Raw genomic sequence first — 27,500 nt, 5'->3', positions numbered from 1 at the left:
TTCCTTATTTACTTTCCTCAATGAACCATTTCTCCCTATTGGAATCTTTGGGCTTATAGCATCCTGCTTTTTAAACTAGGGCTGTAGCTTAGCTGATAATACTAATAATAATAATAATAATAATAATAATAATAATAATAATAATAATAATAATAATAATAATAATAATAATAATAATAATAATAATAATTAATCATTATCATTGTCATTGTCATTGTCATTATTTATTCTAATTCTAATTCAAATTCTAATTCTAAATGTAAATGTAAATGTAAATGTTAATGTTATTGTTATTGTCATTATGATAATAATAATAATAATAATAATAATAATAATAATAATAATAATAATAATAATAATAATAATAATAATAATAATAATAATTGAATGAAGCAAAAAATTTAACAGCGATTTGCGTTCCCTCACTAAAACTTCAACTTCAACTATTGTGTAACTTTCATTTTGGCATCCCCTACATTGGCATTCGTATTACACGATGTCTTCATTAAAACGTCATATCTCATACAATTTCTTTCTTTGAAAATGTCTTAATGACACAATAAAATAAGTTCTCAAGGTTCAAGGGAATTATTTTAGTATATAGTTAATATTTCATAGACAGTTTTTAATAATAAATGCTGTTTATGGTTATACATTAGAGTAAATTGTTTTTAGTATGTAATTTTTCATATATTTTTGTGATATATTTTAGAAATCAGTATACTGGAGAATTTGAATGCATTTTCTCATATTTCATCATTTATCATTATTTCAAATTTGCTACTAAATTAGATATTCTCTTGTATAAAGTATAATTTCTTAATGGAATAATATCTGTACCTTTAACGGTAATAAAAAATGGTTTTTAATTTTCACTATCATTGGTCCTTACGACTTTTAAGGTTTTCTATTTTTCATGAGGAAATTCAGATTTATATTCATTCTTTTTGAAGGCAATGATTATCAATTTCCACTGAATATAGGGCCTTTATTTTCATACTTTACTCAAATATTTTCTATCGTTATTATTCTTTTTGGGCGTTTGCATAAATCTGTTTTTATGTTCACATTTCAAAAGGCAGCTGTTAATCATCACCAACCTTTCATATTTTCAAACTTTCATAGGATAGCTTTCATAGGTTAGCTTTTCAGTCAAGTGAAATTAAGACTCTCTAGATTTACCTTGATGCTTATGGAGGTGTAGACCCAAATAGTATTTTTTTTTTTTCAAAGAATGCAGATTTTTTTTTTTAGCTACAAAGTTATTCTGCATGTTAGTAAGTAGTAGTTCTTTAGCACTTGTTGGAGAGTTGGTAATGTTACTCCGTTATGTAAATGTGTCTGTGGTAGCACAAGTCTAGCTGATTACCACCCAATTTCCATAACTCTCATATTATCTAAAGTTTTTGAACGTCTTTTGGCAAAAGCGACTAAATAGGTTTGCTCAATAGCTGTTGGAGAAACAGAAAGAGTTGGATTTTACCTCAAGGGTCAGCATTAAGCCTGTTTTTATTTGTGTTAGTCTTGGGTGTGTTACGTGAAGGGATCAGAAATGAAAGTTGTGGGAGCTGCTATATGCAGGTGATATGGCGATTACTGCTGAAAATGAAGAGGAATAACAGAAAAGGGCGGTAGAGTGGCAAGAGACTTTTGAAAAGGGTGATTTGAGTGGGAATGTGGATAAGACTGAAGCCATGGTTAGCAGTAAGGAAAGTAGGGACAGGATAGCCATACATGAAAGTAGAGCAGTAGTTATAAAACTTGGGATCTACTATAAATCAGGGGGAAGGATGTGATGCTGAAGTCGAGAATAGGATAAAAGCAGCATGGGGTAGGTGGAGGTAGGTAGCAGGAGTGGAAATTAATAGGAAAATGCCAATCACGGTAAAAGTCAAGATCTAGGACACATTAACAAGACCAGTGTTAATGTATGGATCAGAAACTTGAGCTATAAGACGAAAAGAGGAAGAAAAGCTTGAGAGAACAGAGATGAGAATACTGAGGTGGATTATGGGAATATCCCTGCTTGAAAGATTGGAAAAGGATGAAATAAGAAGAACGACAGGGGTAGTGAAGATTACTGAGGAGATAAGTGTGCCACGACTGAGATGGTGTGGGCACTTGTTAAGGATGGATGGTGGAGAGGGAGAAAGGAGGGCTTAGGATAATTCCCCCGTAGGTACTGCATTCCATGATGTCGCCTTTCTGCTTAAATATAGATACCATTAGACTCTCCTCCCAGCCTTTAGACATTATTTCTTCTTCCTATTTTGCTCAATAAATTCATCATCCACTCTTCCTCCTCTGTCACTAGTATCTTTACTATTTCAATTTGAAACTGATGTGCCTGGTGCTTTACCATTCTTCATTCTACTCAATACCTGCTTCACTTCTGTACTCTGTATCTGCATCACTGGCTCCTCCACTCTTTGTGCTTCTCCCAGCTCCTCTTTCTCATTTTCAGTATTCAATAGATGTTCATTATATTCTCTCCATCTCCTTTTAATGCCATCATCCCTATGCAATATATTTCCATCTCTATCCTCGATGACTACCAGTTGCCCCAAATCCTGTGTTTGCCCTTTCCTCAAGATGGAAATCATATAGATATCCTTTTCTCCCTCCTTTGTTCCTACTCTATCGTTACACTGCTCTACTGCTCCTCCTAGAATCTTTTTCCTCTTCTCTGTACTGTTCCTCTGCTCCCGGTGTCTGTCTTATTTTTCAGTCCTTGAATGCATTTGATTTTCTTTTGACTGATTTTTGCACCTAAGTTTCATCACCACTTTTCTCCTTTCGACTTACCATATCCGCTGGTTCTTCCCACTAATTCCTACGTTTCCCCTACACATATTTCTTTCATATCTAACCAAATATTTTCCACCCTATTACCTTGTCCAATCTCTTAAGTTCAACCTTTCCAGTCCTCTCTCTCTCACAATTCTCCTAAACTTATCAAACTTTTCTCCTTTAAGGTCCCAAACTATAATGCTAGATCTCCTCTTTCTCTTCTTGGGTTTTCTATATTTCATTTTAAAATCCATCACTCCCAGTCTATGTTGCTTAACATAAGCTTTCCTCACAATCACTTGACTGTTCATTATATTTTTCTTGTCTGCTCCTCTAACCTATAAGTAATCTATTTTGCTTTCCACTCCTCCACTTCCATAGGTTATCAGATGCTTATCCAACTTCTGAAACCAGGTCTTCATACATGCCAATTCATAACTCTGAGCCCTCTCTAATACATACTCCCCATCCTCATTTCTAATTCCAAATCCATGGCCTCCATGTACCTTCTCGTATCCATCCCTTTTCTTCCCCACTCTGCCATTCATATCTGTTTCTATTATTAGCTTCCCTTCCCCTTTCTCTGATCTAATACCAGCCTCAAACTCTGTCTAAATAATTCTTTTTCTTGTTCTTGACAACACATCTGGATGGCATAAGCTGAAATTATATATATTATCTGATCCCCCATTATCATTGGGATCTCTAAAAGCCTATCATTTATTCTCTTTACTTCTACCACCTTTTCTTTCCAGCTATTGCCTATTATCACCCCCAACTCCATTTCTCCCATCTCTTGATCCTCTGTAATAGAGTTTATACCCATTTCCTATCTCTATTGTTCCATTTCCTTTTCATCTAGTCTCCTGCAGACACAAGACATCTATCTTCCTTCTTTCCATCACATCCACTCTCTCCTTCAATCTTCTAGATAGTGAACCAACATTCCAAGCACCCGCTCTGATTTCCATTCTCTCACTAACTTCTTCAGCCGCAGTCGTGAAACCTGCAGTACGCTTCGTCTCGGCGTCAGTGAGCTCAGATGTCAGGATGCCTGAAAACTTTAAATCAATCAGTCAATCAACACCACTAGGGGGATTCTGACGCGAGTAGTTTACAGGGACCCCCAAGCCACATTCACATTTATAACAGCACCAGGCGGGGTTCATAATTTGGCACAGGGTTTTAACAGTCGCATGCCCTTGCAGTCATCAACCACAGTTATTGGCAGTGGGCCTAGCCTTTGACTAAATAGTCTAACTGCATGGCAGCAGCTTCCAGTTATTGGCAGTGGGACTAGCCTTTTGCTTAAAAGCAAAACTACAAGGCGGGAGCTGTCCTTTTAGTCGCTTTCTACGACACGCAGGACATACGGTGGTAGTATTCTTACACCACTCAAAGAGGATGCATGGAATTCAGGGTAAGAACAGTTAGAAATACTTCATTTGTTGGAGAGGATGGAGAGACTCCCAGTGCTAGCTGCCTTGGGTGTTCAATGAGGCCCCTTGAGGAATTGATTATTCTTTTAAATTGAGTAGAGTAGATCACGTGATCGTGTAGAATCTCCTAGAAATCGGCTGCTTCTTTCAAAAGTCATTTTCAAACATTTATCTTCGAAATTATAAATTTCTAATTTTCTTCACAAATGTTCAGGTTTCATATTGAAATTTAATTTTACAACCTTACATATTCAAGTGTATTTCCATTGCTCAATGTAGCTGAAATATCTTTCAGTAGAAGATATTAAAAGAAATAACATAAAAAATCTTTTTACCTTAAGGGTGTTCCCTTGGGATTTTAGCAGCAATGGCCTATGCGTACAAAATGTCAGAAGTTATTGCTTACGTAAAGAAAGCGTTAACACATGGCTCTTCTTAGAAGGAACATCGTGCAAAATTAAACTAAGAATGACATCTTCTAACTAATAACAGGTATCCAGCCATCATGATGGAAGAGATGCCAAAGAATAAATTTGACTAAACTAAGAAATATTGCAACAACAGCAACGAAAGAGAAAAGCTTGGTTATATACCATCACCTCAAATTTGGATCTGCCTATAAGGATGAATAGTACGCAGCTACACCTTATTGCGAATCATTAGGCGAGGTGTTATTTTGATGACTTCTTACCAGCATGTACTGATTTGAGTTATAGGTAGCCCATATTAGTAGCAGCACTTACAGGGCTGAGGGAGGCATACACAAACAATCCACAAATTTTCATTGGACAAACAGCTACAAGACTCTGACCAGTGTGTACTGATTCCGATCGATAGGTAGTCCATACTAGTAGCAGCACTTAAGGGCTGAGGGAGGCATGCATGAATAATCCACAAATTTTCATTGAACAAACAACTACGACACTCCGACCAGTGTGTACTGATTTGAGTCGATAGTAAGTCCACCCTATTTGCAGCACTTAACAGGGCTGAGGAGGCATGCACTAATAATCTTCAAATTTTCATTGGATAAACAACTACGAGACTCCGACCAGCGTGTACTGATTTGAGTTGATAGGAAGCCCATATTAGTAGCGGCACTTACAGGGCCAGGGGAGGCATGCCCAAACATTCTACAAATGTTCATTGGACAAACTACTATGATACTCCAACCATCTTGTACTGATTTGAGACAATAGGAAGCCCATCCTAGTAGCGACACTTGCAGGGCTGAGGGAGGCATGCACGAACAATCTAAGGATTTTCATTGAAGAAACAACTACGAAACTCTGACCAGTGTGTACTGATTTGAGTCTATAGGAAGTTCATCTAGTAGCGTCACTTACAAGGCTGTGGGAGGAATGCATGAATAATCTACAAATTTTAATTGAACAAACAACTACGAGACTCCAAAAATGTATGCTAAGCCACAGAAATCAAGAGTCAGTACACCAGCATTAGGTCAATTTCCACGACCGACATACTGCATCAAAGTACTGATCGACATAATCCAGATTGTCTACAGGGAAAGTGGCTATGTCCGACACATTATATCCGAACCAGTGGGCATTGCCATCCAAAAACTGACCTTCAACATCTTATGGGAGTCTGATTACACTCTCCCATCAAATATAAGAAGGCCACGCCTACTAGTGGAGGATGATGGAGTATGGCTCGCTTCGATGTCGGAGGCATGGCACGCTTCCACGAGGATGTTCCCTGACACTGTGAACCAAACTTCAGCACTGCTTGACCCTGACAGTAGAGCGGCTGTAACTGTTGCTGTTGTTGTAGATTAGCTGGCCCTTTTAGCCGGCCAAACACGGGCTCTTGGAATTCTGCAGCACGTACTGGTTTTTACTGCCCCACCTGCAAAAAGAGTGGTCATTATATGGATTTTAAATTTCGTATTCTAAATAAAGTGTGATATATATATATATATATATATATATATATATATATATATATATATATGTGTGTGTGTGTGTGTGAGTGTGTGTGTGTGTGTATATACGTGTGTGAATATATATTCATATGCATATGGTGTATATGTATATATGCATGTATTCACTTACTTTCCTCTTCTAAAAAAGACTTTTTAACTTTTGAAATATTAGCCTTCTTATTCTTTTTTTTTTTTTTTTGTATTTTAATGAATATGTACACCGAACTAAATCGAATTCGACAGCTGCTAACCAGTAACGGATTATCCAAACACCATGATAGAAAATACTATAAAAATCCACTTAATGAGAAACAGTACTGCTCCTAGAGAAATAAGGGAAATTAGTACAAACCTGGGCTACAAATCTTAGCCCAAAGATGTGCAAATATCACAGAAAAGAATACATCGGAAACACTGCCACAACACTCCAAAGACATGTGCTAGCCCACAGAAATCATGGGGCAATACACCAACATTTCATTGATATCCATGACCAGTAACTCTCCGTGAATGAACTAATTGACGGACTCCAGGTCATTCATAAGGAGAGCAACTACAGTAGGCTCCTAATTGCTGAAGCTGTGAGCTTTCCCTCCAAAGGCCCTCATTGTACTGTACATTGAGTAGGAATCTAGATATACTCTACCCTCAATCTGGAGGCGAGCTCGATGTAAAGTGAGAAGTAATGGTGCGTCTGAAATCATGCTCTCTTCCAAAGGAATTATGCCTTATTGAGATAGCTGAGGAGCAATGGCACTGCAGCTGCTAGCTGATAACAGCCCATGTCTGGCATTGTTTGTCCTGGAATGAAATTAGAGCCAATCACAGAGCAAGCTCACTCAGCAGAGGGAAGTACTGCCAATCCATGATAGTGATCCGCGTGGATTGCGCACGTCCATGTTCTGCTTGTCAGAACAGAGCAGCAATGAAATTGTTTAACTGCAAGTGACGCGAGCTATGCCAGAGCAAAGACTATTTGAGGGATGTAATATAAAGTAATCTGACAAGAGGTAACAGCGAGCAAAGGTTTGATAAGGACGTCATGGGCTGGCAATACTTGCCGAGCTCGTGCTATAATTGATTAGCTCTAATTTCGTCCTGGGTTAAATCCTTGCAGACATTACTGAAATGCCACCTGGATGGCAAAGCGGTCTTGGGACGCCTAACCGATAAACCGGATAGTATATACCTACACGTGTGTTTGTATGTACATGTAAATATACCTAAGTATATACTCAATTAATTTTCTCATACTCTTCATGTGGTCTTCGGCATTTTGAATTATTTCTAAGTTTCCTTTTTATTTTCCATTTTTATAACATAACATATCCTAATTTTTGCTGAACCCTTATATATAAGAGGATAACAGAAATTAGTAATCACAATTCTGTGGGGATAGAATAAATGAAAAAGAATACTCATCGTTTCTTTAACCAAAGGCTAACGCCGGAAAATCTGAAGATACTGCGAAAATACGAGGATTCCTATAGGAAGCATTGACGCCACTAAAACAATTGTCTTCAATGAAAATTATATATATATATATATATATATATATATATATATATATATATATATATATATATGGGTGTGTGTGTGTGTGTGTATACAGTATATGTATATATATATATATATATATATATATATATATGTGTGTGTGTATATATACATATATATATTTATATTTATATATATAAATATATATATATTTATATATATATATATATATATATATATATATATAAATAAATTATATACATATATACATATATTTATATATACAGTGTATATATATATATATATATATATATATATATGTATATATATATATGTATATATATATTTATATATATATATACGTATATATATATATTTATATATATATATATGTATGTGTATATATATATATATATATATATATATATATATATATATATATATATATATATATATTATTGAAACGGCGAGGTTTTTACTGATAAATGTTAAATCCTCTTATATTTGAAAGATATGTCTATTATTTAGTAATGAATACATCTCAGCTCTTAATATTGTATTCACATATTATTAGGTGATATTAACCAAACCGATCTTAACCTTGATGTTATATTAGGAACCTTTGAACATGGAATTCAATTTCGAAAGTATAAAAGGATATAAAAAGAGTAATGATTTTTTTTTTTTGCTTTATTACGCAAATATATGTTAATCTATATTTTATTATCCTTCCTGTTTTGAGTATAAATAACAAATATATGTAAGCATTGCAACATCCTATGGACTCCTTTTTGCATATGAAGTTGCTAAATAACAAAACGCTTTCTGATTTCTGATCGCTCTTTCATGTGATCTAAGATCCATAATTTTTTCAACTAATTATCAAGATGAAAAGTATGGATTTTGCAGTCATTTGTAAGTCTTTCTTAGACCATTATACTTTTGTTGAAAGAATACTCTAAACTTTGGAGAGTATGAATTTGACTACAATTGGCTCTCAGATGTGAAGGAAGGCTTGCTCTTTCAGATAACGCTATTCGAAAATAAACCATCTTAAGCCCGTCCTTCGGCCTCTTCTAATTCCTGTTGTGCCTTGCGGAATTTGGCCAAGTTGAGAGCGGCAATTTCCTCAGCCTCCTCGATCTGGCGCTTGTAGGTCTTGATCTTCTGCTGAAGAGTGTCGACAAGGTCCTGCATCCTCTCGTGGTTCTTCTTGTCCTCGTCGGACTGGAAGGTGAGTTCCTTAATGCGTCTCTCGCACTTCCTCAGGTTCTTCTGGGCGTCGGAGTGGCGACGAGATTCGTCATCCAGCTGAGATTCCAAGTCCTTCACGCGACCCTCCAGTTTGCTCAGAGCCTTCTTGGTAGCCTTCAAGGCGTTGCCCTCAACTTCCTCCAGGCGAATCTGGAGTTCCTTAACAGTGACTTCCAATCCCTTGCGCATCTTCTCCTGGTTCTGGGCGTGTTCCTGCTCGGCGCGGAGCTCATCGGCAAGGCGGGCGGCATCAACCATGGCCTTCTTGGCCTTCTCCTCGGAGTTCTTGGCTTCGTTCAGCATTTCCTCAAGATCAGCCTAAAAGGCAAGGAAAGAAGATTTTATTATAGAATATGGAGGTACCTGTACTTGATTTCATTTATTGAACTAATTGATATAACACCTCATTTGAGTGGTGATATAAATGTTGTTATTGTAATTGTGTATTTATATCATAACAAAAGTAATGGTTTTGCTTTAAAAAGCAGTAATATAACATCTTTAAGATGATCTAAACCACAAAAACTGCCTTTAATTATCGTTTTCTTACTAATACTTACATGCAAGGTTTGCATCTCTCCTTCCAGCTTCCTCTTGGACATGGTGAGTGAGCCATTCTGGGCGGTGAGGTTGTTGACCTGATCGTTAGCATCAGCCAGTTCGGTTTCAGCTTGACGGCGACCGCGGTCAGACTGTTCGAGAAGTGTGCGTGCTTCCTCAAGCTCACCGTTGAGGGCATTGGCACGGCGTTCAGCGATGGCACACTGTTCGCGGGTTTCGGAAGAAATGCGCTGTTCCTCCTCGATGCGGGCCTGTTGATCCCTCACGTCTCCCTGGAGCTTCTTGATGTGCTTCTGAAGGTCGGAGTTAGCCTTGTTGGAGTGGTCGAGGGCAATCTCGAGTTCGTTGATGTCAGATTCGAGTTTCTTCTTCAGCCTAAGAGCCTCGGCTTTGCCCTTAGCTTCAACTTCCAATGAAGCTTGAAGGGAATCCAGGGCGCGCTGGTGGCACTTTCTGCAATGAAGAAATGAAAGGTCATTCGATCGCGCTTAATATGGTTGCCGAGATAAAGAAGAATTTTACTATTTTATAATCAGTCTTCATCGTTTGTTATCTTTACAATAGTATTGTCCATCTTCCATAAATGGCATTGAAATAAATAAATGGTGTTTATTGATTAACTTTACATTGCTTCATATTACTCAATGATTACATGTTTGACTGTTCACCCACAAATATGTACCTGGAGAGAGATATATATATATATATATATATATATATATATATATATATATATAGAGAGAGAGAGAGAGAGAGAGAGAGAGAGAGAGAGAGAGAGAGAGAGAGAGAGAGAATTATCTGTATACAGTATATATATTTATATACATACATACATACACAGACACACACACATATATGTATAAATTATATATATATATATAAATTTTATATAAAAATTATATATATATATATATATATATATACACTGTGTAATATGTATGTATAATTTGTATTATATATAATATACATGTATGTGTGTATATTGTATTACTATGCATATTCATATATTTTTCGTTTGTGATAACATACCGTGTATTCTCGAATTCTTCCTCCTTCTCCTGGATACGTCTGTCAATCTCCTGCCTGACTTGACTAAGCTCAAGTTGGCTTCTCAAGACCTTATTCTCCTCCTGCTCAAGGGCAGCCTCAGCTTCTTCAAGAGCAGCCTGGAGTTCTTCCTTCTCAATTTCAAGACGCTTGGCGTTCTTCTGGAGTTCGTGGAGTGATCGACCACCCTCTCCAATCTGGTCCATGAGATCCTTGATCTCATCAGCAAGGTTCTTGTTTTCACGGCGAACAGTGTCCAGCTGATCCAAGTTCTCCTCGTAGGCAGCCTTGATTCTGAACAGCTCAGTGGAATAGTTGCGGCATTCCTTCTGGGAGGCATCGAGTTCTGCGGATAAATCGTCGACCTTCATCTTCCATTCTCCAATGATTCTGTCGAAGTTCTTCTGTTTCTTTTCAGCAGCATTAGCCAGTGCCTGTGCACGTTCAACCTGGATTTGCATATCCTCGAGTTCAGTGCTGATGCGCTGCTTAGTCTTCTCCAAGTTCATGTTCTTCACATTTAGAGCTTCAATCTGGGATTCGGCTTCCTCAAGACGGGCAGAGAGTTTCAACCTAGCAGCTTCAAGCTCTTCAACCTTTGCGATGCCTTCTGATTCATACTTGGCTCTCCACATCTGAGCTTCAGCATTAGACTTGGAAAGCTGGCGCTGAAGGTCGGCTTTTCCTTCTGTTTCTTCCTCCAGTTGTTCGCGAAGACCATCAATGTCGTGTTCTAGGTTACGGAACTTTCCAAGAAGAGTAGCACGTTCCTGATAATCAAAACAAAGTTAAACTCAGTTTGATTATCAATTGGAATTAATTTTGCTTCTAGTCTGTACTTTAGTTTAGACTTAATTGTTATAGTTTAGAGATAATTCATTCTCATTTATATTCTATAGTAATGAATAAATATTCTAAGTTTGTAAACTAAAGACTAATGCCAACCTACCGTCTTTCATCATATTTGTATTACCCCTGGTACCAAACATTGAATACTATTAAAAGTAACAATTTAGTCTTTAGTAATCTATGAAAATTCTAAAATATTTACAACTTCTGAAGGCTAATAGCTGATATTACTGAATAGTAGTACGCTTTGATAGTTGAGTAAACTCACCCTGCACTCATCATCAGCTAACTTTCTGGTATCATCAAGTTGGTTGGCAAGTGAGAGCTTGATCTTAGAGAGTTGACCAATCTGGTTTTCGGCTTCTTCCAGTTGACGTAGAAGATCTGAGTTTTCTACAGCCAATTTCTTCTTGGTGGCATCAAAGTCATTGAGGGTGCGATTAGCTTCATCCAGCTTTGACTGGAATTCGTTCATCTGGTGCTGTTGCTGCTTGATTGTCTTCTCACCGGCTGCCTATAATTGGACAAAAAGAAATTGCATTCCACGATGCTAGTAAAGATTTATCAATCAAGAAGAATCGGTTATTTTACAGATAGGTTCTTGCATAATGGAATGAGATTTACTTACCTTGTCCCTGCCCAGGCTATCCATGGCAGCCTTGGCATCATCAGCTTCCCTCTTGGCAGCTTCCTTATCCTTTTCTATCCTGTAAGCAACATCAGGTAAAATTTTATTACTACTCTCCTGAATAATAAGCACAGACTTTCCTGTTTATCATCTCAAAACTATATGTAGATGTACATATATACACATATATTTTCAAATAAGGCACAAATACCTTTCAATATCTAATTCACTCTAGCAGGGGATCACAGACCCACAAGGAAATTTCTTTTTTGGTAAGCATTTTTCCCCTACCAGGGATTCTAACCTTAGCCTAGAAGTAAAGACAAAAGGTTTGTCTTTGAATATTCTTTATGACTGGATAAGCAAAGTCAAACGGTTTACCCTTATTTCTACTCTAAGGTTCAAGTCCTTACTTGGGTAAAAATACTTATAAAAGGAATTTTAAGTTTCTCTTTGGATCTGTGATCTCGTGGCAGAGTAACTTTGGTCTATTAGATGCTACCAACATATTTTCTATTAACTGTAAAGACACACACATACTATATATACTGTATATGTATATGTATGTATGTATATGTGTATATATATATGTATTTACCTAGCCTTCATCTTGTTGAGATGGTCGATCTGTTCGGACATCTCAGAAACAGCATCATTATGCTTCTTTCTGAGACTAGCAAGGGCGGCCTCGTGCTGAATAGTAATTTCCTCTAGGTCACGGCGCAGCTTGACAAGTTCAGCTTCACGCTTTTTGTTGAGCTCAATTTGAGCAGCTGTAGCGCCACCAGCCTCATCCAGACGTTCACCAAGCTCTTCCAGCTCGCGACCCAGCTGAGTCTTTGCCTTGTCAGCCTTAGAACGGGCTTGCCTTTCGTGTTCAACCTCTTCTTCAGCTTCTTCAATGCGAGCCTGTTGTTCCTTGATTTGCCTCTGGAGTTTTGAAACGAGACCCTGTTCGTCCTCAAGCTTGGAAGCCATAGCGGCAATCTCTTTTTCCTTTCGCTGGATGGTAGATTCCAGCTCTTTCTGGTTCCTCTCGAGATCAGCTACAGCCTCCTGGGTCAATTTAAGGTCGCCTTCAATCTTTCTCTTGCCCTTGTCAACCTCACCACGCATCTTCTTTTCACGCTCCAAAGAATCTTCAAGCTCATCAAGTGTCTGTTCAAGTTTAGCCTTGACTTTGTTGAGGTGATTGCATTTGTCTTCAATGCTCTGGATGTCTTCACTACTCTTCTGATTGCATTCTTGCAAGTGTTTCTTTTCCTTGTTGATCTTGTTGATGAGTTCATCCTGGTGAGCAATTTCTTCATTGAGAGTTCTAATTTGGTGATCCTTGGTGGCTTTCTCCTGTTCAACCTTCTGGACAGTTAATTCCAAATCTTCAATGTCCTTCTTGAAGCTGTTGATTTCCTGGTCAGTCTTCCTCTTACCCTGGAAAAGTTGATTGCGAGCTTCTTCCTCTTGTGCTAATCTCTCGGTTACTTCCTGTAATGCAAAATGATAAAAGTACGTTGTAGTACATTAAGTTCGGTGTGTTTCTTGAGATTCTAGAGTATATGTATAGTCAGCATCATCGATAGTATATAGATATCAAAATAGAAATACCATTAGAAAAAATAAAAGTGTTTGAGTCACAAATCAACACTTCTAAAAGAATATCAGTTGATTCACTTTAATCTATGTACAAATTGTTGACAATATCTGCCACATACTGTACGCTTAAAACATCAGTTTCTTACTTTAAGAATCCCCTAAAAGACTTACATTAAGCTGAGCTTCAAGATCAGCCTTCTGGCTTTGAAGTTTAGCTTGCTTATCCAAGAAATCGCTCATGTTACCCTTAGTGGAATCGAGCATGGACTGGAGGTTGTTCTTTTCTTCGGTAATGTTGGCTAAGGCATTTTCCAAATCCTTGCGGAGTTTGGTTTCCTTCTCAAGTTCTCCTTCAGCCTTCTGGGCCCTCTCTTCCAAGGCACGCATTTCGTCCTCAACGCGGGAGACGTTAAGAAGAGGCTTAACCTTCTGCCAAAGGCGGTACCATGGCCATGTGCGCATTAGCAAGAACTTCCTCAAGTTACGTTGAACGACAATGAGGGCCACTCGTTGCTCCTGAAGTTTGGTGTAAGCCTTGCGACTGGCATATCCTCGAATCCATGACTGCATCCAGGACAAGATTTTGGCCAGACGGTCATCACGAATTTCTTCAAGACTACCGAGGACACCAGCTCGGAAGAAGACCTGCAATACCATCAGAATTTAGGGGAAAATCAGGGAGGAGTTTTTATCGACGGCAGGAAGGAAAAATTATAAGGATCATGATGAAAAGTTGATGGGACTTTCTGAAAATATATGAATACTGGAAAAAAAGGACATTTTTCTTCAGGCTTTTCGAATGGTCACAGTACTACGATACTGAAGGGATGTTTGGGTGATAAAACTTAATCTTTACTTTACAGCTTTCCAACATGCTGTAACACTCCAAATCATTTAGAAACTCGTTCGGTGTATGAAAATATCTAGATCCTTTACTTTGATGAATAGAAGGAACTTGAGATCTACAAATACGAAAGCTGGGAGTTCAAAAGGACGATGGTGTAGCAATGAAGGTACTTACTAGTCCTAGAAAGTATTCATAATGCCCCAACACCACCATATCCCTTGCAATTAGAGGGTTTAAACTCATGCACAGTGGTGTTTATTTTTTCCCGTGAATGAATAAACATATGGTGGAAATTATGTATAGAGGTGGGAAGGGGGAAGGGCGGTATTTGTAAATATAGATCATATACGGAAGAGTTGTGTCTCTAGTGCTGCAGTCCTGTGAAAATCACCACGAATACAGAGGTAAGCAAAAAAAAACTAATATACCCGTTGTCTCATGACATTTTGTGAACACCAGTGGAAGTGGATAAAGGGGGAAAGGCATTGATTAATCAGGGATTTTCTTACAAAACGAGCATTAAGTTGTTTTTCATCTCACAAGACATCTGTCAGCTAGAGTCTAAGTGAGGTTTTTGGGAAATAGGAACTTTAGAACATTTTGGGAGGGGTCACAGTACTGTTGGACATCCATTTTGAAATGGTCGATATTGCATCGCCGCCCCTCAGTGCTGATGAGTGCATTGGCCAGCAGCCCCCAGAGGCTTGGTCCGAAATGTAAGATTGGGATACAAGGTATTAAAAGTGGGCGATCCATTGGTAATCATTACTGGTAGAGGTCATCTCAGAAAATTGAACCAGCATACATCACGATGGAAGTACAACAAACATCAAATATACGAAAGAGGAGGGTGTTTAAAGGGGTGTGGGGTTAAGTTTGAAGGTAATGGGTATGGTCACGATAATTCTGTTTTTTTCTGTTAAAGACCTTTGTGTTCCCGACGCGGAACTGTTCAGCTTGCAGGCCAGCCTTTTCGAGGCAAACTGTGGTGGATTGCTTTGGGTCCTCGATCTCCTCCATCTCCTTGGGGGCCAGGATCTTGTAGCTATGGAAGGAGGAGCGTGAGGGGCGAGTTCAAGTGATAGATATTTGACATAAACTAGGTAAAGGGAAGAACAACGACATTCAATAAAGATACTAACAGTAGTTTCTCCGTCTCTTCGCCGTTCCTCTTGCAGGGATAAAGAAGAATAAAGGAAAACTAGAACATTCCAGTTAATCAATAATATAAAAGGATCTTTTTAGACTGTAGTAGTAGTATATCTATAATCTCTGTAGACGCTCTTGTTGATGCTGGTAGATCTTCACTGCCATGTCTATGTATACAAATAATAAAAAGGACTCAAAAATTTCCTTTTACGGTTGATATTTTTTTCTGATGAATTTAGATAGAATATTAAGTTTATAAATCATGTTGAGCTAGAACTGCCATTAAATAAAGATAAATTGCTGGATTTTTTAATAGTTTCTGTAGATACTATAACTGTTCTTTTATCCTTATAAGAAGAGGCTAATACGAAATAACCTTATTGAATTCACACGGAAATTATAAGTAGAAAAGGGGTTACTCTTTTAGAATTTTGAAAGTAAGACTTACCGGTGCTTGAAGTCAGAGTATGGCAACCTGTTGGGGAAGCCCTTTCGGCAGATACGAATACCTTCAAGCACACCATTACAAGTCAGCTGATGCATAATCAGAGGAGCATCAATCACACCTGGAAAATTAAGAAAAGGATGCATGAAGGATGCATGAGGATTTGAAGGATCGATAACCATTTACTAAGTTTGCTAAAAGATGAGAATGGAGATTAAAAACTATTAAGAAACTGATTATGACTTTAGACTTATCTAAAATTCTGTCAACTATTAATTTATAAAGATGCTAATGAACATTTAAATTCGTTTATTACAAAAATTGTATGCAATATTACAAAAATTGTATGCAATATTACAAAAATTGTATGCAATATTATAAAAATTGTATGCAATATTACAAAAATTTTATGCAATATTACAAAAATTGTATGCAATATTACAAAAATTGTATGCAATATTACAAAAAATGTATGCAATATTACCAGGAGATTTGGTTTCATTGGGTACAATGCATCGGATGAAGTGAGGCTGAGTTGCATTCAAGGTTGCCATCAACTTGTTTAGCTGTTCCTGTAGAAGATACATAGGCCATTAGTTTATGGTTATACTTGTAGGAGCTATGTTCAAGAAACATTCGATTGCCACATTTGATAAATGCATTGTAAAATTCGTAGAGTTTAACTATGTAGCAATAGTGCTGCCAAAGAAATCATCCAATTTTGTTTTCTATACGAGTTTAGAACTTGTAGATTATCCAGTTATTGTTGTCTAATATACTAGAATAATATTTATCAATATTGCCTATAATAAGTTGTAGAAGTCAAAGTAAAAACTTCGCTAAGTTGAAAAATATATGCTTTTCATTTATTTTACATCTAGTCAAAACATTATCATAAGGTTTTGTAGTATTTACCCTGTAGGCTGAGGACACAGTCTTAAAGCCACCACTCTTCTTACCACGACCAGCATCTGTAAAGGAATTGGTTTAGTTTTTATTCAGTTTTAAAGGTTTGTCTTGTTTTTTTTCCTATGGATTATTTTATTACTTATGATTTGCATAAAGATGTGACTACTTTTATGCGAGGCTCATTTTGATACAGATGCGAGAATTACTAAGATGATAAACCTAATTTTCGTATTAATTTTGAAGATTTGAACTTTTAGAAATAGTTACTTCAACCCAGAATGCAGAAAATTTAAGCTTTGAAACCACACCTATTTATTGATCTGCCTTATTTCAACCCCACCCTTTTTTTCAATGGAAGTTTTCAACTGAGACCATGTGTGTAAAAAGACTATTTGGAAACACCAGTCCCTTATAAAAATAGGTGAATGTTGAAGACAAAGAAGAAGACTGTCAGATTTATCTGGAACTCGGAACATTCAGTGTATTATTTGGGAAATCCAATTACCCGCCAAAATTTTTAATTTCTATCCTCTCAGACTGACCTTTGCCGCCACCAGGTTCACCGGACTGACCGGGATGGTCAGAAAAGATTTCAACGATCAGAGCGTTGGTTCCCTTCTTGAACTGATCGACGACAGTGTCGTTCAGGGGATCCTTGTTCTTCTCGAGCCAGCCACTCAAGTTGTAGGTGACAGTACCAGCGTAGTGGACAATGGCGAAGTGACCCTCAACCTGACCAGGCTTTGGGGGCTTGGGCTTGATGAAGACAGCAGATTTACCAAGGTGATTAGCGTTTAGCTTCTCCTGGAAGCTCTTGTCAGTAGCTTTGGGGAACATAGACTCTTCTTCTAGGATGGCGAGAAGACCCAATTTCTACAAAAAAAAAAAAAAAAAAAAAAAAAAAAAAAAAAAAAAAAAGGACGTCTTAAGAATGTTTTGTGGTTACTGTAGCTTGATAATAACAGTTGCTTTTATATTTCTGAGCATTTTCTATAAATTTAATTGTATTAGATATCTACTGTATTATTCTCAAAGTTTTCTTGAACCATTAACAAACAAATCTAGGCCAGAATGTCTGAGAGTAATAAATGAATATAAGTGATATTCGATCATTACCTTTTCGAAGAGCTCAATGCAAGCCTGGAGATCCATACCGAAGTCGACGAAGGTCCAATCGATACCTTCCTTCTTGTATTCCTCCTGTTCCAGTACGAACATGTGATGGTTGAAGAACTGCTGCAGTTTCTCATTACAGAAGTTGATGCAAATCTGCTCGAAACCGTTGAACTGTGGAAAGATATGGTAATTAATTTTAGTTTATTTGCTTTCGATAGATATTCAAGACAACTTATCATTGCAACTTCTCAAGTAATATTCATTATCCAACAGATGCACTTGTTCCTACAGATTCACCTAGGACCCCTACATTGCCTGTATGGATCCTGGATTCACCTGTAGAGCAACGCAGAGCAAGGAAGAAATTTACTGCTAGGTAAGGGATGAAAGGAAGTGAAGAACGACAAAGGAGAACTGAGCACACATGTCTGTTGCTTCGTGGAGGTTTAAGGCCTCTTACGTAAAGATCACAATGTTAACCCTTTTACCCCCAATGGACGTACTGGTACGTTTCACAGAACTCATCTCTTTACCCCCATGGACGTACTGGTACATCCTTGCAAAAAACTGCTAATTACAACTTTTTTTGCGTATTTTTGATAACTTTATGAGAAACTTCAGGCATTTTCCAAAAGAACGAGACCAACGTGACCTCTCTAGGACGAAAATTAAGGCTGTTAAAGCAATTTTAAAAAAAAAGCTTGGGGGTTAAGGGTTGGAAAGTTCCAAATAGCCTGGGGATAAAAGGGTTAATCAAGTAGATTTTAAACTAACTTCGAAAATCTCAAAGCCGGCGATATCGAGTACACCAATGAACATGGCACGCTTCTGGCCAGTCTCAAGTGTGATGTTACACTTCTTGACCAGCCACTTGAAGATACGATCGAAGAGGGCCTTGGACAGGGCACCGATGGAGTAAGAGCACTGCTCTACATTCATACCCTTAGCTACGAATTCAGCACCGACCTTGATCTTTGGTTTGCATAAATTCCTGTACAGTTCTTCGCCGTCAATACCGAGCAGCTTACCGATGATTTCACCGGCCTGTTTTAATAGGGAAGGAGAAAAGATAAATTTCATGTTGTTAGATTTCGTAAGAAACGAATATACATTATGACTTACATGAGCCATTTCCATTTAGATATTTTATTCACCTGTGAATTTATGAAAATATGAAAAATCTATAATTTACAGTAGAAATGTTTGAATGTTCCATTGAAATTCTCTTTAATGATACTTCATTCATTCAACTTTGGCTTTTCAACATCAGTTAATCCTTTTTGATATATTATTATATGCTATACTTAATGAAAAAATATCAGAAATCTTTCAACAGAATGAACTAACAGCCAGGACAATTAAAAATGAAAGTATATGTTTAGAATGCAACGAAGAAAACCTTTAGAGTTTTACTTACAGCAGTGCCATCAGGTTCAGCCTGTTCCTCTCGACCCCTCTGCTTGAACTTGCAGTTACTGAAATGCATGACAGTTGCGGTGATTTTGTAAACGTCCTCCTTTTCCTGTTTGCTGAAGTTCAGCACGTCAAAAGCATCCTGAGGAGTGAAAGGAAAGTTTTTACTTATAATCAAGATTTGCCGATACTGACTTTGGTAAAGATAGATCTGTGATGGAAAAATATGCTTCATAAGTATGCTAAGGACTCCAGTGAAGATTCTGGCCGTAATCAAAATTTGATTAAATAATTCTTTTTATGAAGAAATGGCGTTTTCAATCTGGTTGCAATTACATATTTCAACAGACATCTTTATGATACTGATATCTTAAACTGAAACTACGGACAGCAACCAACTGTTTTGTACCTAATAAGTCCGTTAAAATAAGAGTAAAAATCTTAAATAATATTTTAGGATTTGTTTTTGTGTTATCATGCATTCACGGTGTCGATGCCTGAAAGGAGGCCGGAATAGTCATGGGAACATCAATACTTGTTTAGGCTTAGGGCAAAATCAGTTCTTAGCACGAAAATAATCATCTCTGGTACAATGACATGCTTTCGAGCAAGAAGGGAACACTCGGTTAAAGTTGTGAAAGCAATATTGCACCGAGCACTAGGGTGTGGTTGGGAATAGGATGAATCCATCTCAAAGAAAATATGATAACTATAAACCGTACAGAAAAGTTGAAAGAAACGTCATTATTGCCATCTTTGTTAAGCAAGGTTTACCATCTGTTAAAACCCTTACTCCAACTTCATCTGCGATCACCCTGAAAGTTGCAAGTTTGGTTTTAGGGATTTTGCTTACCAGATAAACGAGAGGGGTGAAGAGGGGATTACTGGTGGTTGCCATTATTCCGGTAAATTGCTAACTTACTCGACATGTAAGAATTAGATTCCAATGCAAATTGAGGTCTATTTTGAAGGTTTAGTACATCAAATGAAATTTACTCTTTTCAAGTTTTATGGCCGTTGAACGATCATATGTGAAACTACGTTTTTCTTTAAAACCCACCCGATTTCAATATACAAAATACAAAGTGAGTAACAGAAGGCATCAACTTCGCTTCCACAAGATGAGAACAGGTTCATGAAAATTTTCCTTTTTGCTCATATATTTCTAATGTTTTATGAACAAAGTTATCAATACGTACATCACAAAACTGCATGTCTTCGCCGTCATCAATGGAGGGCACTGTGACCTTGCCCTGGGATACGAAGTGGTAGTCGTAGATGTCATTGCTCAAGAAGCAGGTTGCTGTAAATAGAGGGAAAGGGAGTTTTACATCTCATTGTTACGAGTGACGGAATGAACTCAATTGACAATCCTTCTTTGATTTTCCTCTATATGATTTCAGCACTAGTATTAAGCAATCTATAAACATGCAACAAGTATTTTTGAATATTTATAACAATCCTCCTTTGATTTTCCTCTTAAGATTTTAGCACCAGTACTAATCAATCTATAAATATGCAGCATGCATTTTTTAATATTTATAACATACATATATTAAACAAATATATTTCCTTAGAACAAATGGAAAGTCGTTATCTACAGTTCCTCATCGTAATGAAACTTACGCTTGATGGTAGGAATCTGTCCAGACATCATCTCGTAGAAGATGTGGTAAGACCTCTCAAGAGCCTGCTGGGAGATGACACGGGCCTTCTCAAGCAGGTAGACCTCAATGTCACCACCAGAGAGCTTGCCATTAGGAGCAAAGTGGATACGGATGAATTTACCCTGTTGGAGCGAAGAGAAATGGTGAAGATCTTCATAAATGCCGAAAATTATAATTTCCTCGATTCCCACAAGTTAGGAAACGAAAGACACAACGTAACCTACTATAAACTCCATTTTGAGTCTACAAATTTACTTCTGTATGTCCTTAAATTCAAAACTTAAAAAATCTACAAATGAAGGATTTTGTATGTTTGAACATTTACCTTAAGTGAAATTTCCTTAAATTCAAATTTTCTTGACTCTACAAATGCTTTTTTTTTTTTTAACATTTACTTTGAGTAAACTTTCCTTGAATTCAAAGCTTTTAACTCTAGAAATGCAGGTTTTTATTTGTTAGAACATTTACCTTATGTAAAATTTCCTTAAATTCAACGCTTCTTGACTAAAAAACCAGGTTTTTGTTTGTTTGAACATTTACCTTTAGTAAAACGTACTTGAATTCAATGCTTCTTGATTCTACAAATGCAGGTATGTATTTGTTTGAACATTTACCTTAAGTAGAATCCATGCTGTTACGTTCTTACTCATAGAATCCATGATTCTTTTCTCTTAGCTTTAAAAATATAGAATTAGTGTCAAAAGAGCCTAGACTTACGAATCGGGAGGAGTTGTCGTTCCTGGTGGTCTTAGCGTTACCAAAGGCCTCCAAGACAGGGTTAGTCTGAATAATCTGATCCTCCAAGTTCTGTTGGAAGAGACATTTGCTGGTGAGTTCCCATACATGTTATCTGAAGAAAAACTAGAATGATTGTTTTACCTCATGATTCTAAAAAAAGAAAAGTTTTTTGTAATTCAAGCTTCTACCTTCTTAATCCTTTGAGATTGGCTTTATTTACATGTTATTTAGAGTATGCAGCAATTTTCTTAAGTATTATAATAAGTTTTCCTTATTTGAAAAAAAATTAAGTTGGTGCAATTATTAAAGATATGGTGTTTGCATTACTGGCTCAAAAAGTATAAATCTATATTCTTACGGGCTTTGAAGTATCTTCCTTTGCCTTACTGCTGGCGCCGACGTTGGCAAAGTAGGAAAGTACCTTCTTGGTGTTCTCGGTCTTACCGGCACCAGACTCACCACTATTTGGGACAAATTGTATTTTCTGTTAGCTTTTAAGACATTTCACTTCCGGGTAGAGACAATTAATACATTAAACATATTTCATTCAGCACAAGAATGGATTATAGAGGATGGTAAAGTGTTGAATTGATGAAGAGGACCTAAACTATCAACCGTCATGAACTGCTTTATTAAACTATTAGGAAAGAACTAGATACTTCTTAAGACTTTGCTTTTATAGAGAAAAACTTAGGTCTCGGCAGTAATAATGTGATCTCGCCATTTCTATTGTTACTTGACTATTTTTTATTACTTTTACTAATAAAATCATGTTAAATTGGATGGGTACTTCAACGGCAAATGTTCTGTATACTTACGTAATCAACATAGACTGGTTCGCGCCACCTGGAAATATATAAAATATACTTATTAATAGAGAACAATAAAATACTGATTCAAGTGCATTTGGAACTTGAATATTTTTTGTCTAAAATACATTGCTGATCTTCAAATTAATAAAATATCTTTTATGTTCATGGATAGTGCCCATGTGTATGGAAGATCTGAACAGAAGGAATAATCCACAAAAGGTGGTTTCTCACCCTGCAACATGGCCATGTAGGCACCATCAGAAATAGCAAAGATATGGGGAGGCACTTCATTACGCCTCTTGCCCTGGTAGATCTTGACGACGCGGTTGGTGTAGATAGGATAACGCTTGTAGGGGTTGACAGCGATACAGAAGAGACCGGAGTAAGTATAGATAAGCTTGTTGACGTAGCGAGACTTCAAGTTGTACAAGACGGAAGCATCGTTCAAGTAGGTCAAGTTGGACATGTCCTCGCACTTCTCGAACTTAGGAGGGTTCACCTGGCCTACCTGTTCCTTCTTGTAGGCCTTTACTTCTCCGCCAGCCAGGACATTGATAAGGTCGCCCTTTGTGCCCTGGATTTCTCCCTCGAGGAAGCCCTCCTTTTCGTGAGGCACCCAGCAAGCCTTCTTGGCGTCGTAAGGCTTTGTCTGATCCTGACGTTTCGTCTCCAGAGAGACGAACAGGAACTCGGTGGGGTCAGGGTCGGGCCCAGTACTCTTCTTAACGTGGCCAGGCATGGTTGGTGGTGATGGAGGTTAGGTTCACTTGCGGGGCTAAAATAAAGTGTTTAGCAGCTCGAAGAACTCACAAACACGAATGGCACAACCTGTGGGAGATAAGTCCTCGATGAGAAGAAATTAATAATGTCAAAGCATTTGCTCTCTCTCCCTCTCTCTCTCTCTCTCTCTCTCTCTCTCTCTCTCTCTCTCTCTCTCTCTCTCTCTCTCTCTCTCTCTCTCTCTTTCAGCAGGTATCTTTTATTGCCAGATTGTCTTTTTACATTAATGACTAATGTTTATGATAGATTACAAGATAGTGTTTGATTCAGAATGTAAAGATGGAAAGAAAGATCCTAGAAATTATTATTATTGCTACTAGCTAAGCTACAGCCCTAATAAGAAAAGCAAAATGCTCTAAGCCCAAGGGCTCTAACAGGGAAATTAGCCCAGTGAGGAAAGGAAATAAGGAAACACATAGTGTGCCTGAATGTGCCCTTAAGCAAAAGAACTTCAATCCAAGATAGTGCAAGACCAAGGCACGGTCAGAGGCACTGATTAGATAGTAGTATATAGAGCTAATAAAATAGAAATTTAACCAGAATCCTTCAGTTTCTAACTTTTCCTTAATATACTATACTAGAGAAAGATACGTTATACTCTCAGGCACTTAGATTTACTATTTATGACTAGAACTGAAATCGTGCAGAAATTAACATAAAATCTCATGCTATGATTTTTTTTTATATTTAGCTTTTGACTTGATTCCGTGATAAGGCTTTAAAGAAGATAACACGCACACACATACTAACTCACACACACTAACACACACAGACATATATGCATATATATATATATATATATATTATATATATATATATATATATATATGTATATATATATATATATATATATATATATATGTATATGTATATATATGTATATATATATATATATATATATATATATATATATATATATATATGTATATACTGTATGTATATTTATAGTATATATATATATATATATATATATATATATATATATATATATATATATACATACATATATATATATATATATATATATATACATATATATATATCTTTATATATCTATATATAATATATGCGTGCGTGTGTGTGTTAGCCTATGATAGAATGACTGACTGCTTTGTAATGTCTCATTTCCTACTTTATTATTACGTTCAGGCGTTGACCACACTCCTGTCAAATCATTGTAATGGAAGAGGAAAATAGATTGTAATTTAACTATAATCAATTATGAAAATATTCACAATACTTTTTCCAGTCAAGACGAGCTTACTTTCGTTTTGAAATGTAAATAATATAACAAGTGTTATTTGACGCAGAGACTCGTGTCTGTAGTTTGACAGAACTGGAGTCACAGAGGACAAACAGTTAGGAAAAAATATTTCTGATTAACATTACAAAATTTACAAAAGTAAGTTAAGTTAGGAAATCTCTATATTTTATGAAGTTTTCAAGATTATGAAAATGGTATGTCGTTGCAAAGTTTCTTTGAAAGTCCTTTTTTCTTTTAAAACTTAATACAGTTAAGAAGCTTTATTGTGTTGTTGAGTATATTTCAATATTTAAGAGCTTCGAGAATTTCTGAAAAGTGCAAAGACTACGATTTTAACGGGTTTATAAGATTTGTATTATGAAAGTCTAAATTAAAAGTGATTTTCCTTTCTGAATACGTGGCGGATATTGAACATTTACGTCTCTTAAGTTTACTAAACCGAATAGAAATCGTTTGGCATGATGTAATGAAGTCCCTGAAATGTCCCTTACAGTACTGAGGATCACAAAGTGCAAAGCCCTGCGAATTCAGCGCCCTTATGAGATTTGTGTTATGAAAGTCTAAATTGAAAGTGATTTTCTTTTCTGAATATGCGGCTGGTATTGAACTTTTACTTTTCGTAATTTTACTGATCCAATAGGAAACAGTTTGAAGTCCCTGAAATGTCCCCTGCAGTCTGAGCATCACTCACAAATCACTCATGATTTAACGTAACCTTTTTAATCTTTTTCCTTCCATTTACGTATCACAAAGAATCCCTAAACACGCCAAGCACTTAGAAACTTAAGCACTAGACTAAGCTATGCACAAAACACTGCAGAAGAGCACTCGACAATTCGAATAGAAGTCGAATATTCAACAAATACCAAGTCGAACGTACTGATAGTAATTCCCCAAGTGAGTACCGCCAGGACCCCAACCCTCGTCAGCGACAACGGTTTACGACTTTTGCAACGTCTTCTTATACCCTCGTCCTGCAGGGCGGGAAAAGGGGCGTGGGTGTATGGGTGGGAAATGTGGTGAGTAGGCGTTGATGATGAGGTGCAATGGAGGTGGAACTGAATCCCTAGGAGAAACTATAAATAACACCTTTCGCCCAGCCCCAATTTTCCTCCCGTTTGTGGGGTGGGAGGATCGCCAAGAAGGAAAGACTAAAAAAGAGGGAAATCGAGAATCTTTAAGGAAATACCATGTTAAGGGTCTTTAAGTTGAATAAAGTCAAGTTACATGAAAAAAATAATTCGCCTAAAACTTGTAATTTTTGCGAAAACAATTCTCAAAATTGCATAGGATTTACAATTCTCAAGAAGGCAAAGAAAAAACCATTTTAGGTGAATGTTTAATTGTATTGCCAAGAAAGGGGCATTTTTTTTTTGGCTCTCTTATTCTTAGAAGGATGGAAGGCTACAGCTGTGTCTCCACAGTGTAACGAGTAATCATATTGCTGCTTACAAGAAAAGGGCATCCCCATTGGATGATGTTCACACACTCCTGGCAGCTTATGGTTGCGGAGATGACATTCCCTCTTACATGTTTTTTTTTTTTTTTTTTTTTTTTCAAAAAGAAGATTCAAGGTGTTCTGCGATTCGAAATTGATATGCGATTGCAGGTGTTATTATTTTTATCGTTGTTGTCCATTTAAATCACCTTTGGTTTTTGGAAGTCTTTTTCAAATGTATTTTATTAGATCTGCTATCTAAATAACCCTTCCTGAGTGGGAATACCTTAACGTGGTGGAAGGATTTGTGTATCGCCATGATCAGCATAGCTATACTAGTCAGGGTCACCCATACTAGGTTGGTTTGCTGTCAGTGATCAGACAAAAATTTCCCACCATCACTAATCCCCAAAGGCCAGACTCGGACATGAATAAGGACACAAATAAAGATATGTCTGAGGGCATTGTTCTGCATTTGTTGTTGTTGCTGGTGTATCTAGCTTGTATGAAATAATTAACTTGATTAAAATATTTACAGTTAATTCGTCCATTATTCGGCCATTATTAACCATGGTATACGAAATACATTGACTATATAACCTTATTCGAAATATAACTTGACATGATTGCCCTCCTCACTCGAATCCTGCCATGATTTGTCATGGCTATCTCATGACTTCACCATATCATAAATTGACAATGATCGTAAGTCTTTTTATGGTCTGTTCTCTAAAAACTTTACTATTCTAAATGGATGACGACTTCAATGCCCTTCTTATCCAATTGTATCAATTTTTTTTTTTTTTTTTTTTTTTTAGCTACTGAGTTTTTCCCGAAAAGACCTGGTCTAGATCTTAGAGAATTGTTTTGGAAATCGGCTGGTATTTTTTCCATTGCTGGCGAAAACTCACTGAATTATCATCAATTATTCTTGACAGTTATGAAATCATTATTTTATTTTCCAGCGAAAGGAATTTTTATTTATTTCACAGTCTTTACTTTTTGACGACTCATTTCATGAGAAATTTGTTTCATCATAATGTAATGTGATATTGTCTTGCATATATCGGTATTAATCTTCATTTCTAATTAGATAATCGTTAATAAAAGGGGATTTATTTGCAGCTCTAAAACTCAAGAATACAGATTATTCCACTGCTCTGTAACATCCAAGTTTAGCGACTCGAAATCTGTGTGAAACTAGAGGGTCACTCAGTAGAGCACAGACCTACGCCAGGGCAGCTTATTTCTCGACCCTTTGGACCGATTTCGGACGTATTGCTCGTCCGTGACCTTGACCTTTGACCTTCCAAAAGTTA

At 36.9% G+C, this 27,500-nt stretch overlaps 3 protein-coding genes across 3 annotated transcripts in view; 1 reads left to right on the top strand and 2 right to left on the bottom strand.

Moving 5' to 3' along the window:
* Nucleotides 1–5,951, bottom strand: part of LOC137648687 (myosin heavy chain, muscle-like) — a 92,668-nt gene extending 86,717 nt beyond the window's left edge. Inside the window, exon 1 of the mRNA XM_068381729.1 lies at nucleotides 5,818–5,951. The gene's annotated coding sequence lies outside the window, so the exon portion shown is untranslated. The remainder of the gene's footprint in view (nucleotides 1–5,817) is intronic.
* LOC137648750 (retinol dehydrogenase 13-like) overlaps nucleotides 1–27,500 on the top strand; it is a 1,058,070-nt gene that overhangs the window by 288,841 nt on the left and 741,729 nt on the right. The gene's annotated exons all lie outside the window — the stretch shown is intronic.
* Nucleotides 8,382–25,779, bottom strand: LOC137648702 (myosin heavy chain, muscle-like). Its single transcript, XM_068381737.1, has 22 exons — nucleotides 25,624–25,779; nucleotides 22,931–23,527; nucleotides 22,706–22,733; nucleotides 22,246–22,348; nucleotides 21,867–21,956; nucleotides 21,109–21,271; nucleotides 20,682–20,785; nucleotides 19,487–19,624; nucleotides 18,844–19,113; nucleotides 18,070–18,240; nucleotides 17,496–17,826; nucleotides 16,960–17,015; nucleotides 16,529–16,616; nucleotides 16,048–16,165; nucleotides 15,378–15,495; nucleotides 13,775–14,248; nucleotides 12,609–13,495; nucleotides 12,011–12,089; nucleotides 11,651–11,896; nucleotides 10,516–11,303; nucleotides 9,486–9,939; nucleotides 8,382–9,243 (listed from the first exon to the last, which is right to left on the bottom strand). The coding sequence occupies exons 2-22, from the start codon at nucleotides 23,436–23,438 to the stop codon at nucleotides 8,725–8,727; spliced, it is 5,733 nt and encodes a 1,910-aa protein (XP_068237838.1). The 5' UTR covers nucleotides 23,439–23,527; nucleotides 25,624–25,779; the 3' UTR covers nucleotides 8,382–8,724.

Source organism: Palaemon carinicauda, chromosome 1, assembly GCF_036898095.1.
Source record: "Palaemon carinicauda isolate YSFRI2023 chromosome 1, ASM3689809v2, whole genome shotgun sequence".
Lineage (NCBI taxonomy): Eukaryota > Metazoa > Arthropoda > Malacostraca > Decapoda > Palaemonidae > Palaemon > Palaemon carinicauda.
Note: the sequence above shows the minus strand (reverse complement) of the source record. Positions and strands in the feature narration are given on the sequence as shown.